At 40.0% G+C, this 16866-nt stretch overlaps 1 protein-coding gene and 1 long non-coding RNA gene across 7 annotated transcripts in view; one reads left to right on the forward strand and one right to left on the reverse strand.

Moving 5' to 3' along the window:
* Positions 1-16866, forward strand: part of rasgrp4 (RAS guanyl releasing protein 4) — a 19613-nt gene continuing 2747 nt past the window's right edge. For 2 of the 6 annotated variants that reach the window (XM_031285351.2, XM_031285361.2), the window contains exons 1-14: positions 1-529; positions 7875-8032; positions 9209-9320; positions 9537-9599; positions 9700-9831; positions 9991-10132; positions 12817-12990; positions 13638-13754; positions 14666-14941; positions 15039-15119; positions 15411-15515; positions 15645-15754; positions 15871-16018; positions 16120-16156. In XM_031285351.2, the coding sequence (XP_031141211.1) occupies positions 513-529; positions 7875-8032; positions 9209-9320; positions 9537-9599; positions 9700-9831; positions 9991-10132; positions 12817-12990; positions 13638-13754; positions 14666-14941; positions 15039-15119; positions 15411-15515; positions 15645-15754; positions 15871-16018; positions 16120-16156 (1672 nt within the window). In that variant the 5' untranslated portion in view covers positions 1-512. Of the gene's footprint in view, positions 530-7874; positions 8033-8812; positions 8889-9208; positions 9321-9536; positions 9600-9699; positions 9832-9990; positions 10133-12816; positions 12991-13637; positions 13755-14665; positions 14942-15038; positions 15120-15206; positions 15330-15410; positions 15516-15644; positions 15755-15870; positions 16019-16119; positions 16157-16866 lie in introns of those variants that run through there. The other 4 variants (XM_031285343.2, XM_031285337.2, XM_031285370.2 and 1 more) reach the window with 4 other exon arrangements.
* LOC118495051 lies at positions 805-14658 on the reverse strand. Its single transcript, XR_004897343.1, has 3 exons — positions 14522-14658; positions 10174-10177; positions 805-816 (listed from the first exon to the last, which is right to left on the reverse strand). It is a non-coding gene; the product is annotated as an uncharacterized LOC118495051 (long non-coding RNA).

Raw genomic sequence — 16866 nt, forward strand, 5'->3', positions numbered from 1 at the left:
ACTGATGTGAGTTCCCCTATCTGTCAGAGCCAGTTCCTCCATTTAAGATGCTGACTTGTTTATGTTGAAGGGACAAGTGAATTACTTTTGTTGGCTCTTGCACTCTATTTTGTAGCTTGTTTGAGGCTTTTTCTCTTTGCACGTCTGCTTTGTTGGAGACGAAGAGAGCACAAAGTTTGTTTTGTCGCTGATTTGTGGTTGATCGATATCTTGAGATAGCAGAGAGAGAGAGAGAGAGAGAGGAAGGTTGACTGACACACAGAGTGGTTTGACAAGCAGGGTTTAGGTGTGGAGTTTAGTCTAGTCGATGACTGGTAGGTGAGCAGCCCTTAGCCCCAGCAGCTCTTCGTCCTGTGCCCGCTCTTGCTGTCCTGGGCGCATAAACACACAAGAGGACACAGAGGAGAAGGAGGAGGAGGAGCAGGGTCAACCATGGAGCTGTAGGGACACGCTCAGATGCCTGTGCGGATCACCAGTGGAGGAGGAGTGCCGCTGAGGAGAAGAGCTCTGCAATGAACAAGACCAAGAGGTAATTAAAAAAGAAAAGAAGAGAGTGAACCAAATGTGAAAGTCTGGTACACTCAGACCCACTTTCAACTCTGTTTCTTAGCAAGTGTAGTCTGAGTATGTGTCAGCAGCAAGTGTTTTGTGTGCAGCAGAGATGTGTGAACCTTGAGGTTATGAGATGCAGTGTGGTTTGTGCAAAGGCTCTTGACAATTCAAAGAGAAATGAGGGCATTTAGTTTTATTTTTCGCTTGGTGTGTGTGTGTGTGTGTGTGTGTGTGTGTGTGTGTGTGTGTGTGTGTGTGTGTTTTCTGTCACTTATTTGAAACTAGACTATGCAGTGGAGAAAGAGAAGCTTTGTGTTGAAAGAAAGCCCGCATGACACACATATCACACATACACTCTTACACACGGTCACAGCTAATGTGTTTGTCTGCATATCAGAGAAGAATTTCAACATCTCAAATGATTTGTGTATACTGCACACAAGCGAGCACTGACATTCAACAGTTGTGCGTACCTGTTAAGTGCTGCCTGCTTACCTTTCCATGGAAATGTGTTCTGCTTTTTTTTGGTTCTGTTAGTGATGTTTTTTGCATTAGATCTTAGATACTGATAAGAAACTACACGTTTAGTAGCCTGTGTTTTCAGTGGTACTTTTTCTACTGTCGTAGTGTTGACCACAGCTCTTATCAGATTGCCTGGAATGAAAGGGTTGGGTGTTGAATGTTAAGGTAGTCAGATGTGTGTTATGTGTGATTTAGCTACCTGAGTTTAAGGTGGACTGATAGAGTGGCCACATTATTGTGCTTCCCCTTCAGTAGGGAGGTTATATCACAGTTTTTTACAACTGGTGACACGCATTTCTCAATACAGTGTTCACTTTTTCAAAACTCTTCCCACAGTCGGCACAACAGACGTCAATGTGGACTAAACTGTGGCTCACAAAATGCGGTCAGTGATCGCATCTTTCAAAATCCATTAACTGTTTTCTTACTCAAACTCAATCAAAACTATGTGTATTAATACTCCATTTTGGACATTTTTACATACTATTATAAAAACAGTTACATTTACATGTAAAACCAAAAGGACAGTATGTTACATTCTGCTACATCTATATGTAAAAAAAAATTTAAAAATAAAACCCCTAATGTAAACCACTAATTGGGACATGCAACACTGAGCACTTATTTTCATTTCTTGATGACCTCTTAAGACTTGAGTTAAGGAAAGGCGGCAAGTGGGACAGAATCCAGAATATTTTGTTATATTTTGTGGACGATATGGCGTTTCACCATCCTCTCCCTGGCACGGAGTGGCTCACAGCTCATCATCCTTCCTTACTCTCCATTCCTCAACCCCATAGAGGAATTATTTTCCTCATGTTGGTGGAAGGTTTATGATCACCAGCCATATAATCAGATGTACCCATTGGAAGCAATGGATGCTGGATGTCTGGACATATATCTGCAGAAGATTGCCAGGGATGGATCAGACATGCAAAAAAGTGTATTGCAAGAGAGGACATAACGTGTGATGTGGATGAGAACGTGTGGCCAAATGCAGAAGACAGGGATTTCAAGATCTGTAGCTGTCATATACAAGTATGTAGGCTATAGTGAATAGGTATAGTTTTGTATTGCTTTGCTGGAATTACTTTTTTTGTTTCATTTTGTGCACATGCAAAAATGGCATGGAATGTTGCAGCATTTCTGATTCCTTTCTGTGACATGTGAGTTAGTCTGAGAGAACTGGCTGAACAGTTTTGAAAAAGTAAACTCAGTAAAGAGAAATGTGTTAGATTGTGGTTAGAATTACTGTACACACAAGGCCAAGATATTAATTTTTTTTTTTTTTTAACTGTAAAGAAAAAGAGAATACAAGAAAAATAAGAAATACATTTTGTATAAATGAGGCTTGGATATATTTGTAAAAGAAAAAAACAAATATATATATAAAGATGGAGATGGCAAGCTAAATAATATGAATAGAATCGAATGATTATAAAAAGATGTAGATAATGTAAGTTTGTGTGTGTGTGTGTGTGTGCGTGTGTGTGCGTGTGTGTGCGTGTGTGTGCGTGTGTGTGTGTGAGTGTGTGTGGGTGTGTGTGAGAGAGAGAGAGAGAGAGAGTTTTTTAAAGAACAAAAGAGGGAGAGAAAGTATGAATTGGTCCTGAATGGTCCAATTCATCCAGGTATGATTTCATTGGCTAACAAATTCATGGATGCAGTCACACACAGTATATACTTTATGAATATTAACTACAATTTTTCTGATGCTTACTACAATGGTTGGTACAGTGGCCTTATTGTTGCACCAAATGGATGAACGGCTCAGTGCAGAAGATGCAGAGGGAACAAGAACGCAGATTGTGAGAGGGGAGAGAGAGAGAGAGAGAGAGAGAGAAAAAGAGCAGCTCACAAACAAGGCCTTCAAAGGGCCCTGGCTTCAATTAATCAATTAAGGAAAGAAAGAGAAGAATTTGCATATCCCCCCGCCAGTGTGAGAGCCAGAGAGGGAGAAAGAGGAGGGGGGGGGAAATGGATCTGTAGCCAGGAGTCTTGACACGGATGGGAAAGGGAGTGAGAGAGGGATTTCCAAAGAAAAAAAAGGAGAAACTGTTTCCTGAAAGGACTGAATAGAGCAAGGATGAAGGAAGAGGAAAAAGTGGGCAAAGGAGTCGTCAGTGAGGAAAAGGAGGTGGAAGGTCTTCCTAAAAACCAAATCAGTGATATGATGGACTCAGACCACTACTTAGGGCGTTTTCCTCATTGTCACTCACACAAGGATTTTATTTTTCACCATAAAGCAGTCATGTGTTTCCATGGATGCACTGTTAAATATAGAGGGGCAATTATTATGTCTCCTAGGAAAAGCTGAATGCAAATGCTTAAACAGGAGTTACTGTTTTGGCATTTGCATTTACTTTTTCAAATGTGTTGAGATTTGCATTGGAGTCCACCACACACTGACTCTATTTACCAACAGCTTTCTGTCGGCCAGGCTCGTTACACAGAAAAGATACCACTGACTGCTGTGCTGTGCGTTACCTGCTCAGCACTCTGGGGGAAAATCCCTGACAGACGTCATGACATTAATAACATTTCCCCATCAGCACTTGTCTTTGTAGAAGCAAGCGTGCCTCCTCGAATCTGCGACTGCTTTGATAGACAGAGCTGGATTCACTCTGAGTCAAAGAGAGAGATGACAAGTCGTAAAGGGCACTGAGATAAGAAAGCCATCGATTAGAACTGCAGTTGACTTCTAATCGGATTTGATAATGAATGAGTCATTTAAGTTGTTTATTTAACATATTTTTTTCATTAGTTTGCACATTACAAATAAAAAATATAAGAAAAAGACACACATGGGTATATTGTATACATTTATACATACATTTATGTTTACATTATATACAGTGAATACATTTTACAGTGAAAATTCATCAAGCAAAAATGCAGTATTTGTTTTTGTTTTATCATTGTAAAACACTAATACTTTTGAACTTTTTGTCACACAAACCAACACATGGAGCTCTGGGGAATATGATACCGTAAGCATTGTCACAATTTGTTGATATCTTTAATCAATGCATCATTAGTTGAAGACCTACAGTCATATATTGAATAGAAAGGTCAATTTGAGGCAGCTCAGTGTGGCCCAGTGGCCTAATGTATAAGGCATCAGCTTTTGGAGCTGGATTGAGTATGTTGAAGGATGTAAAGTTTCATCAAAATTAGAACTCTCTAAGAATCAGCTAGGTGTTGTGGTACTTTTGTCAGATGAAAATCTCTTTAGGGAGCTTAGGAAAACAACAAGCTTTACTGTAAGCATCTTAAGCCTTTTTGACATTGTTTACTGGTTGGCTAATTCTCTTAACTAGAGAAGTCAAGTGAGCTTGGTAACACTTTGTAATAACTACACACTATGAAGCATTAGTTAAGTGTCAGTTAATACTTAATTCCTCATTTATAAAGCATTGTTCCTACATTATTAAACATTAGTATGTACTCCATAGACACAGTTATACATGTTTTATTGTTGATTAATAACCTCATCTATAATGTCTTTAATTAATGTACTTTCATACTTTATGAATGATGGATTCACCATTTTTAAATGAAGTATTACATACATTACAAATGAGTTATTCACGAGTTGTTAAAGGTTCACAAGATCATTTGGAAAGTGCCTTTCAATCTCATTTATAAATGCTTTGTGAGTCAGAGATAGTTGTCACTTTAGATGAGTTCACACAAAATACTTAACTAATAACTAGTAAGTGCTTTCTAACTACCTGAATTAATCATGAATAACAGTATTAATAAGTGTTTATACAACATATATTAACACACTTACTGACCATTAGTGCATGTCTAAATCATTATACAGTATGTATAAATACATGCATAAATGTACTTCTAAATATCATTAATTAAACTTTCTTAATGAGCTTGTGAACCATTGACAACTCCTAAATAACTGGGTTGTAATTTATGTTGACCCTTATTTAGAAATGACAAATCCATCATTTTATAAAGTATGACAATACAATCATTAAACACATTATAGATGAGCCATTTAATCAAGAATAAAACATGTATAACTGTGTTTATGAATACCACACTAATGTGTAATAATGTAGGAACAATGCTTTATAAATGATGAATTACGTATTTACTGATACTTAACTAATGCTTCATAGTGTGTAGTTATTATAAAGTGTTACCGTGAAGTTAATAGTATTTATATAGCCCCAAAAGCACAAATTACACATTCCTCATAGAGGGCTTTACAATCGGGGCAGAAAATGACAAACCAAGGGTCCAAGGATAGAGAGATGCTTTCAATCTTTCAAAGCAAGGACATCACAAAACATTTACAATGTTGTAGAAGTATAACAGGTGGTTGAGGTATAGATCAAATGAACCCAGGCTCCTCCATTTGTTGTGAGCCTTACCTATCCGTTCCGTAAAATAGCTCACAGTGGTACGTGCAGTGCTGTTTAGTGTTAGTGTTTTGAATAGCCAGCAGGTGAAATGAGGCGAAGAAGAGGAAGAGGAAAGAGGAGGAGAGGTGGGGTTTTGTTGCCCAAACCAGCCGCCTGTAGCTGGACCAGCAGGATTCAGAGACCCCATCAGGGTTTCTGAATCCAGGCATGGCTAAGGGGGGAAATGTGTGGTGTGATAACTGTCACATACTGGATGAAACAGCACGTACAGGCAGGAGAGCAGCTTGTGGTATAAATAGATCGGTCAATGTCAACCCGTACGCCTGTATGAAATTGTGCATCCATGAGTGTCCATACATGTGTTGTACATAAAGCAAACAATTAAGTGTGACTAAGGTGAGTGTGGATGCATTTGTATGTTAAGTTATGTATTATATGTGTGACTTGGCTAGGGAAATGAGCCAAACACAAACACAGGTTAAGGGAAGGGGATGCAGGTCTGGTCATTCAGGGAACTTGTCAGCAGTTCTCTGAACGCTGAGTGTTTCCTGGTAATGTCATGACATTAGCTGCAGTATAGAGACCGGCAGTTTCACTGCGTTACATGATACACACTGTTTCTTCAAATACAGGAGGACAAAAAAAACACTCAAGCACAACATTGAACATTTTACCACAGTTTTTAAAGGAGGCACACACAATGATCAGGCTTCATTCAAACGTTGCTTTCATTTCAAATGTGCAGAAGGGTCGTGGAACAAACCTTTTCACTCAATTCTCAAACCTCACAACTGAAACAAAGATACCAGTTTGAATGTGAAAAATATGAAAAAGGTCAGTTACTGATGGTTGTGAAATACAGTCAGACATTGCTAAACTGAGCCCCCGATCTGAAGAGGAAGCATTAATCGCATCATGAAACAAACAAGTCTCATTTTTAAGGGCATTTGAAAAGCCATCAAACAGTAACTCCATGTTAACACTCCATAAAAGAAGTGCTGCTCCCTGATCATCATTGGTTGAAAGTTCTTTTAATCCAGTAGGATATAGCCAAAGGTGTGGCCTGTCATTGAAAGCCAAAGGAAACACAATTAGCATCAACATTGTCCTACATATCAGTGGATCCCATTGTTTGGACTTAATGGTGAAAGAAATGTCCGCTTACAACCCCTTCTCCCAGGTTGTATACTGTGTGTCATGAGCTGGGAGGAGCCATCTTTCCTTCTTTCTCAGATAGGTGGTTTTATAAACCTGAGGAGGTCAAACTATTCTGTATTTCACAAGAAGAAAAGCAAGGAAAATAAATAATTTAGTGTGGCAGAATTGTTTCATTTCTCAGTTTCACAGGGTGACAACACTGAATGTATACAGCATTCGTACATTTGTAGATAGATAGATAGATAGATAGATAGATAGATAGATAGATAGATAGATAGATAGATAGATGGTCTTTATTGTCCACTGGGGAAATTTGTTTTGTCTGTACAGGGCCTTACAAATGTACATACATACACACACAGTAAACTGATGTAGATGTTATTGTCACCGGTTAATGCTGTTCAGCAACCACAGAAGCCTGCAAGCACGTTGGCCAGTTTTTACATGCTGTCATATATTTGCTTTGTGCAGTAGACATGTATCTCCCTAATCCTCAATACAGTACATAACATTTCAGTTACTTTCAGCTACCGCAAACGTTCTTTTGTGAATACATACTGGTGCTGAAAAGTACTGGTTATTCTGAGAAAAGGGCGAAGAATTACAAAGGTTTGCAAACCAGTATTGGTGATGATGTGTGACATATTGTAGTGCCGACCTCAAATGTGACGCATGATATTGTACTTTTATATTCAGCTAAATTAACCCAGCTGTGTTGATCATGCAACATCATGCAAGGGGTTACAGTAGTCATTGGAATTATATATACCCTATTAACTAATGTAAAGGTATGGGTTCTATGTTCTGAAGAGGACGGGTGTAAGCATTTGATACCAAACAAATGTACATCAAAACTCTTCAATAAAAAGCTTCAAAAAAGCACAGGACAAGTAAAAACTACAGCACACCTGTCTGTAACAGGACCAATTCTACCTTCTCCTGAAACCTGTGACACTTACAACTGGATCAAAAATGTCAGTACAAGTCCAAGTCTGTGAGCTATTTGGCAAATAATGAACATTTGACAAACACAGAACGCTATGCAGTTGTTCTGCCAGTGCGTGAGGGCTCAGGCAGCTGCAGCGCTGCAGAACAGCTTATCAGATGTGGGGAGATGCATTTCCTCAGATGCTGACCTGCACTACCTCAACACACTCTGCTCTACTTCTTTCTAGGCTACTTATACCCCCTGTCTGTGTGTGACTCTCTCTCTCTCTCTCTCTCTCTCTCTCTCTCTCTCTATCTCTTTCTCAGAAAGCCCAATGGAGAGAGCAGGAAGCTGGTCCAGCGCAGGAGGAATACATGTCCCAGTCCTCAGGACATCGCCCGGGCCCTGCAGAGCCCCAGCTCTGCTCCCAGCGCCAGTGCTGCCAGCCTGGATGAGCTCATACAGCGCTGCCTAAACAGCTTCGGTCAGTCTCTGTCCCTACGTGTTTGCATGTGTTCCCAAAGTTTGTCATGTGTCTTTACTCTTTATCACAACCAGGTTATATAAATGCGGGATGAGGGAGAGTGAGGGGGGAATCCAGGGTGAGAGAGACTGACAGGGAGGGAGGGAGGGAGGGAGACAAAGGGCAGTCTCATACAATCAAGCTTTGTTCTGTTAGGCTGCAGAGGCCAACTAGCTATTCCCATGCAATGTTAAACTATACAAATCTCTCTCCTCTCTGCCTCTCTTTCATTGATCTCACTCTCATCATTGGTTAGTTTATCTAAATCACACAACAACAACAAAAAACGTCTGGATACCCCTTGTGGTAACTAGCACTCTAGCACACAGATAGTTCATGTTTATTTTTTCAGAGGCTATGATATATCTACTGGTGAGAGTCTTGCTGCTACAGTAATGGAGGTGAATGGAACATGCCTATCCAAAAATAATGTCCTGGTTAATCTGGACAATCTCTGGAACATTTTTAATCAAAGGTAAAAAAATAAATAAATAATAATAATAAAAACTGTCAACAAGTAGTGATACCCGCACCCACATGCCAGTCCATCTCATTTTGTGGCTTTTGCCCCCCTTTTACCAACAACCTTAAACAAGTCAGTGAGAGACATTATTTACCCCTTGATTTCACTCTTTATGTCCCATTATGATATAATGTATGATGAAAAAGGTACATTGTATATCAAGTAAATTAGACACGTGTCTAGACCTTTTTTTCTTTATTTGCTTATTTCTACTTTAGGTCACAGTTGGATGTATCTCATACAGTAGGCGAAAGGCAGGAAAACACCCGGGGCAGGTTGTCATTTCATCGCAAGGTTAACACAGACAGACACTCACACCTACAGGAAATTCTAAAAAAAATCTCCAATCCATTTGAGCTGCATGTCTCTGGGGTGTGACTGAAAAAACCAAAGCACCTGGAGAAAACCAATATGAAAATCTAAAAGCCACTCAAATAGAACGAACTGACTGACTGACTGACTGACTGACTGACTGAAATGAACTAAAATGAACTGAAATGAACTGGACTGAGCTGCTTGACCACTGAGCCACCGTGCAGCCCACAGTTTTTGTTGTTGTTGTTGTTGTTGTTTGTAACCACATTAATCCTGTGCTGCTGTGTTTTTGGTTGCAGATTCAGAGGGGAAGCTTTCCAGCCCCAGAGGGTCCCAGCTGGTCCACATGACCCTGATGATGCACAGTTGGGTCGTGCCATCTCAGATGTTCGCCCAGAAACTTCTCACCCTATATCCTCCACTGTCACTCAGTGCAGTACTCTGGTCCCACCGGTGCACTGCTCCCAATCACATGTCCACGTTCATTAATCAGATCAGGAAACAGGCATGGCTTTGTTTTGCGCTCCTTGTCGGCAAAGCAGATTTGAATTATCTATATCCCTGCTGGTGTTTGGAGTAATGTTGTGCCCTATCTGCTACTGTGTGTTCCTTGACTCTTTATCTCACTTATAAGGATTGCCCCTTGGACAAGAGAGGACTGAAGCGGACACAGATCTGCCACCTTATCAGGTGAGTGAGTGAGCATGTTGTATGACAGACTGTGAAAGAACTGGTTTTCCTGCTCTATTTGCGGGATGTAAGCATATTTTCTGTCCTGCTTCGTGGAAAGGCAGTGGATCAGCCAGTTCCCGGCGGTGTTCGAGGCAGACCCCCTTCTTGAGCAGACCATGGGGGACCTGTGGGCGCTGGTGCGGTCAGGCGGAGAGAAGACGCACTCGCAGCTCCTTGACACCTCCTGCTTGTGAGCCATGTTTTGAGTTGATTCAATGCCCTGGGGGGAATTGTGGTTTGCATATTTGGCCACAACTTAAGCAAGTTTTTTCTATAAATAGAAAATAGGGGTTTCTCTTTAAAAAAAACCCATCTATTTTTGTCCTGTTGCTTGGCTTTCTTTTCCTAGAGGCCCTCATGGGAACATATTCCAGGCACCCTCGCCCTCTGTGAAGAAGAGGAAGGTGTCTTTGATCTTCGACCACATGGAGCCAGATGAGATGGCCGAGCACCTCAGCTACCTGGAGTTCAAGAACTTCTGTAACGTTTCAGTAAGTTCAGTGAGCAACTTCTCACTAATTGCTGTTCTTACTTTGCTTGATGAGGTCTCGTCATGTTGCCATGACTTGCAGATATGATGCTGCTCCAAAAAACCGTGAAAATTAAATTACACGTTTAACTGACCAAAATGACCAAATACCAATTAAAATGCCAAATGTCATAAAATATATAATATATAATCTGTCCATGTTCAAATCACAAGTCAAAACTCACCTTTTTAGAGCTGCTTTTAATGTTTGATTAGTGTGTGTATTTTAGTGTGTGAATTTTCGTAGTATGTGTATTTCCTTTTAAAACCTCTGTACAGTGGCTTTGAGTGTTGCCAAAAGGCGCTGTATAAATAAAATGCATTATAATTATTTATCTATTATTATTATTATTATAACCGATCCCCTGCTGCAGAGAGTTTAATGACAACACCTTCCATGGACAAAGTCTTTTTAAAATATCTTTGGTATCAGTAATAAAACATTTGGAAGAACAACTTTTGAGTTGCCAGATTGTGAAAAATCCACAATTTTTACTTGTCATACACCATTTATACATTAAAACATAGGTATTCTTGTCAACTTTCAGCTAATGTGCTCACGTAAGCTATAGGATTTATAGTTTGAATTATCTGCCTCAGAGCGACCAGACAGTCGGTAAATCTCTCATTGACCATAATGTTATTTATCCTCATTCTCTCTTGAGCCGAAATGCAAACAAAGCGTATTTTGAAACTGCGATTTCAGACTCATTTTTTATTTTTATCTACACAAATGACATACCAATACGTTCGCAAAGGCCTTGTGGCGCTCACGATGAAGTGATTTCACTGAGGCCACCTATAGTTTAAGCTGTCTGAGCCTTCTTTTCATAGGTCACTCTCAGTGTCTCTTAGGGTGCTGACACACAGAGTCGATTATCGGCCGTCGGACCGTCTGGAGAGGTCGGTGACTCGAGTCTGTTCAGTGTGTTCCGTGCTGTTGTCCGTCCGAGGAGCTGTCGGTCTTCATTTTGGCTGACCCGACATGTTCAGTCGGAGACAGGGCAGTTGGGACTCACCCGGAAATGGCGAGCGGATGAGCTGTTAATGGAAATAATATAGAGCGGTGCCGCCTGCTGCTATGGAGACGTATTAAGTTTCGCACACGCGCAGAGCGTACGCTCAAGTCGGCGTCTTTTCGGTGTGTTCTGAGGCACTTTTTGGACCTCCGGGACCCGACTAATCAGTCCGACTGCCTTTTCTGCCGACGGTCGGCCGTCTGGTTGGTGTGTAACTACCTTTAATGGGAGCAGTCTAACAGCAGGTGATACGGCCGTTAGCTGATTACAGAGATCAAAGGGATCTCCCCTGTGTTTACAAACATGGTCACTGATTAGTAACCATGACGCAGCATTTTTGCCAAACCGTCAAATTGCAACTACAGACAGTAATATGAACATTAACGGAACATCACACACACACACACACACACACACACACACACACACACACACACACATAGTGTCATTTGTGATTTTATCCATATATATAGCCCACTTCTTTTCAGGCAATATATTCACCTCTCAGCTCTTTAGGGTCATGCTTGTTTGTTCTATGCAATGGATATGTCTGATAATAATACAAAGTATTTATACTTTCAGTCTTTTTAGTCAATTTATTTGAACTTCCACTTTTGACAGTATTACAGTTTAGCTTCCAGCTTTTCTAACAATGTATTTCAGCTCTTAGCTTATTAAGGTAATGCAGTTCAGCTTCCAACTGACAATTTTACATTTCAACTTCCAAGTTTTTCAGCAGTGCAGATCAATGCAAACAATTTGTTTCATATTTCTGCATTTTCATCAATGTTTCTCACAGCCTTTGTAAGTCTTCCATACTTATTCAGTTAGAAAATAAATTCAGACCTCACGATGTTCTACATCGTTTGGCATCGTTGAACTTTTAAAGCCAACAATTCAGCCTTCCACATCTTTTATACATTAGTGGTGCTATTGAACTTTTTAATGAAATTCATGTTAATTAAAACCATTCATACTTTCCAACTATCCTCACTACTTCACCTTCACCTTCTTTTTAAGCTGTTAATCCAGTTTAGCTTTAGCAATTTAGCTATTCAGCATTCACACGCATTTTCTGCAGGAAATGCATTTTCTTGTATTTACATGAGATCTAGACACAAAGTATAGCTGTAATTTACATGGGGGATGGAGGGGTTACAAGCCCCCCAATAACCGAAACTGAACCCAAAAACCTATTATAATTTCTTTCACATAAGTAAAGACATTTGCACCATAAATTGATGCAGAAAAGGCACAAATTGTTGCAGAAAAAATCACCAGAATGCAGAAAATGAAATGTTCGACATTCAAATTTTCAATTTTGCTCAAAACTGGAGATCTCAAACCCTCCCCAGTGTTGAACCCAAAGTTACGCCCTTTCTCAAACCCTTGGTAAAATATGTCTTTATAGAAAATAGTATCTTTACCTTTGTTATGAATTAAGATGCTCCTTCCTGATGTTGGAGAATTGTTTTCAGTAGAAAAGCCGTTATGAGCACAAAATATGATCTGCTCTTGCGACCATTTGGTGACAGATTTCTACCCTGCTTAAACACCTGAGTGAAATCAATGATAAACTTAGTGCAGAAGGTGTTTCCTGCCTGACCACTGCTATCTGATTGGCCAGTTCCTGGACTACCGCAGCTACGTGGTGCGAGGCTCGGTGAGGGACAACCCTGCTCTGGAGCGGTCGGTCATGATGTGTAACGGAGTCTCCCAGTGGGTCCAGCTGATGATCCTCAGCAGACACACGGCCCAGCAGAGAGCCCAGGTCTTCACTAAGTTCATTCATGTGGCTCAGGTAATACTGGCTGAGGGATCAAACATCACAAAAAAACAACTCAGGAGGGAGGGAGAGAGGGAGTGTTGTTTGTACGGAAGAGGATTAGGGCCACATGTGAAAAATGTATTTGAGTTCTGAGTTTAAAGTCAGAATTCTGAGAAATAAATTAGAATTCTGACTTTAATCTCAGAATTTTGACTTATTTCTCAGAACACTGACTTTTTTTTTTAAGTCTAATTTTTTTTTTTTAAAGAGACAGCATTTTTACTTCAAAAAATAAAATAAAAAAATAAAAAGTCAGAATTCTGAGAAAAAAGTCTCAGAATTCTGACTTTAATCTCAGAATTCTGATTTATTTCTCAGACTACTGACTTTTTTTAAGTCTAATTTTTTTAATTCTTTTAAAAAAAAAAAATAGACAGCATTTTGACTTTAATCTCAGAATTCTGAGATAAAAAATTAAAAAAAAGATTTAAAAAAATAAAAAAATAAATAAAAAGTCAGAATTTTGAGAAAAAAGTCTCAGAATTCTGACTTTAAACTCAGAACTCAATATATTTTTTCACATGTGGCCCTAATCCACTTCCATATGTTTGGCTGCCATGAACTGTTTGGGTTTTGGGGGCAAAGACTTCATGCTGTCCACTCTGCTCTTTCCTTCACAGAAACTTCGAGCTCTGCAAAACTTTAACACTCTAATGGCAGTGACTGGAGGCCTCTGTCACAGCTCAATCTCCCGCCTCAAAGACACCTCCAACCTGCTGACTCCTGACATCACTAAGGTATTTCAAATATTACACATGCCCATGAGTCAGTCAGTTGATGACTACATTACCACAGAGTGATAAAGATGAAACTTTTCTTTTGTGAATCATCCTCCTTCTTGAAATTTGATTTTTTCTATACATTTCATCATCACTTAACCCTCCTATCCTCGGGTCAATTTGATCCGTTTTAAAAGTTTCTACATCCGAAATTTGGGTTTCTTTCAAGCAAATTGGCCAAAAAAACGGGTTGTTCCATCCAACGCTCTCCGCAAGTAAAATTAAGGATCAGATCACTACTTTCATAGAATTTGGGGTATTTTATTGAATTTTGTAGCATTTGAAAAACCAATTAAATGGTTTCTAAACAGTTTCCTGACTAAACTTTGACAGTCTGTGATTATTGACATTGAATACTATTTCTCGAAATAATTCATAATTTCAGCTTTTTTTTTACTCAGAAATGAGGTATAATTTCACATAAATGAGGTTTATTGACCATGATTTTTTTTTTTTAAGTGTAAAACTAGTGGTAATAAGTTGATGTTGATGTGGTAATAAGTGGTGAATTTGGTGACAGTGGAAAAAAAGCGCAGCAGAAAGCGACAGAAACCTCAAAAAAAGTACACCCACTACAATACATTAGACTACACCACTCTGTGTGTGTGTGTGTGTGTGTGTGTGTGTGTGTGTGGGTGTGGGTGACGGAAAGGTGTGGCAGACGTTGTTGGGGGACCATACAGATGTTTTTTATGTTTGTGTTTTTTTTAATGTTATCTGTTGACTGTTGACTGTTGGAGCAGACGATGCAAGAACATTTTCTGTGTGAACAGACAATAAAGTGTTATCTTATCTTATCTTATTTAATGTTTTCTAAGGCTATACTGAAGTCTAAACACACCAACTGCTTGATCTTTCTCCTCTCTCAGGCCCTGAGTGAGATGACCGAGCTGCTCTCCTCGCGTAGCAACTACATCAACTACCGGCGGGTTTACAACGAGTGCAGCGGCTTCAAGGTGCCCATCCTGGGCGTCCACCTGAAGGATCTGATCTCCCTGAACGAGGCTCTGCCCAACTACATCGACGAGGACAAGATCAACCTGAGCAAGCTGCAGCACCTGTACAGCAACATCAACGACCTGGTGGCCATTCACACCTGCACGCCGCCCTTCGAGGCCAACAAAGATCTTCTGCATCTGCTCACGGTACCAGACACAAACCAAGATTTCAGATATAAAAAAGATTCCACAAAAAAAACAAAAAAAAACAAACATTTAAAATCATGTTCTTTCAATTCATCAGCTCTCTCTAGATTTATACTACACTGAGGATGAGATCTATGAACTTTCATACACCAAGGAACCCAAGAACACAAAGATCCAGGTCAGTAGAGCTGCATACTCCACTTTTTGAAGCTGAGCTCTATCAAACACCATCAGACTCACACTTGTTTCAACCTCTTTTCACAAGAGGAGGGACATGTGTGTGCTCTCTGTGGGTGTAACATCTTCAAAACAAAAGCACAGGCTCGGTGCTGAATACATCAAAATCCGCCACATCAAAGCGCTGTACGTTAGGGAAGCGTGTTATGTGGTGGGTGTACTCTTTTTTATTCTTCTTGTTTCTAACATGTACAGTCCTTTATGTCTCATCGCTGCATCTGTCGCTCCACAGCCTGTAGCTCCGGTTAAACCGCCTGTACTGGCAGAGTGGGGTTCAGGGGTCACCCCCAGGCTCGACCCTAACACCATATCTAAGCACGTCAAGCAGATGGTGGATGTGAGTATGTGACACTGCAACAACATTCTGTCTTTCACTTCCTTATTACTTGGCAGGCTAAAGCAGAACTAACCAACTGCTCCTTGACAAGTGCAACTGAACGTCTGATTGTTCTGTTGCCCCCTGCAGTCCATAATGAAAAATTACGACCAGAGCCAGGATGGTTACATTTCACTGGAGGACTTTGAGAAAATAGCAGCCAACTTCCCCTTCTCCTTCTGCACTCACGAAACTGACAGGTGAGGAAGCTGCGACACGCACGAAAAGGCCTCTTACCATGACGTGGCTGCAAAAAAAAAAAACTCAACTCACTTACTCACTTTTGTTGTTGCACTTTGGAAAATTTTGTGCCCAGGGAGGGACAAATCAGCCGTGAAGAAATCACCTCTTACTTCATGAGGGGAATGTCTGTATGTGCCAAGCTGGGCTACAACTTCAAGGCACATAACTTCCATGAAACCACATATAAACGGCCGACTTTCTGTGAGACTTGTAGAGGCTTTGTGAGTATCCATTGTATCTATTCTTTCATATATATATATATATATATATATAAATATACAATCAAACAGCAATATCACGTGTCGTGTTTGTCCTCTTGTAGCTGTGGGGAGTCATCAAACAAGGTTACCACTGTAAAGGTAAGTTTACAATCTATGCCATTTTATCCTTCATTAAAGAGTAATCACCTTTGGTGGCCAGGTTAGCTCAGTTGGTAGAGCAGGCGCACATATATAGAGGTTTACTCCTCGATGCAGCTCGATCCCCCCTCTCTCTCCCTTTTCATGTCTTCATCTGTCCTGTGGAAATAAAGGCCTAAAATGCCCAAAACAATAATCTAAAAAAAAAAAAAGAAATTTCAGATTCAGCCCCTTATAAGAATGTGATACGGATACAGTGCCTTGCAAAAGTGCACTGTATCTTGTACCCCGCTTAATCAGTAATTTCACTGGATAACAATGACTATACGTATTTATTATTATAACAGAGGATGAATGCTAAATATTGAACGTATGAAAAAAAACTACGAGAGTCCCTTTATGGACTACCAGAATCAAATGAAATGATAATGAGGTGTAAACATTAAATAAATACAAAATCCTTTCCTTGGCTGGGTTACAGGTGCATAGCATTGGTGACAGCGACACAGGATATTAAACCTGTTTCTTTGAACCTGTAATTGTTTGCCCTCTGTCACTGACAGACAAGTTTGCAAACTCAACCTTGAAGCACTAAAATTGATTTCAAAATTTTTTTTTAGGGAGGCTGAGATGAAATTTAGGGGGGCTTGAGCCTAAAAAGGATCTAAAAATCGCCACTGCCTTTGTCAGAGCCCCATATAATGTCAAAT

This window comes from Sander lucioperca, chromosome 5 (assembly GCF_008315115.2).
Source record: "Sander lucioperca isolate FBNREF2018 chromosome 5, SLUC_FBN_1.2, whole genome shotgun sequence".
In the NCBI taxonomy this organism is placed as follows: domain Eukaryota; kingdom Metazoa; phylum Chordata; class Actinopteri; order Perciformes; family Percidae; genus Sander; species Sander lucioperca.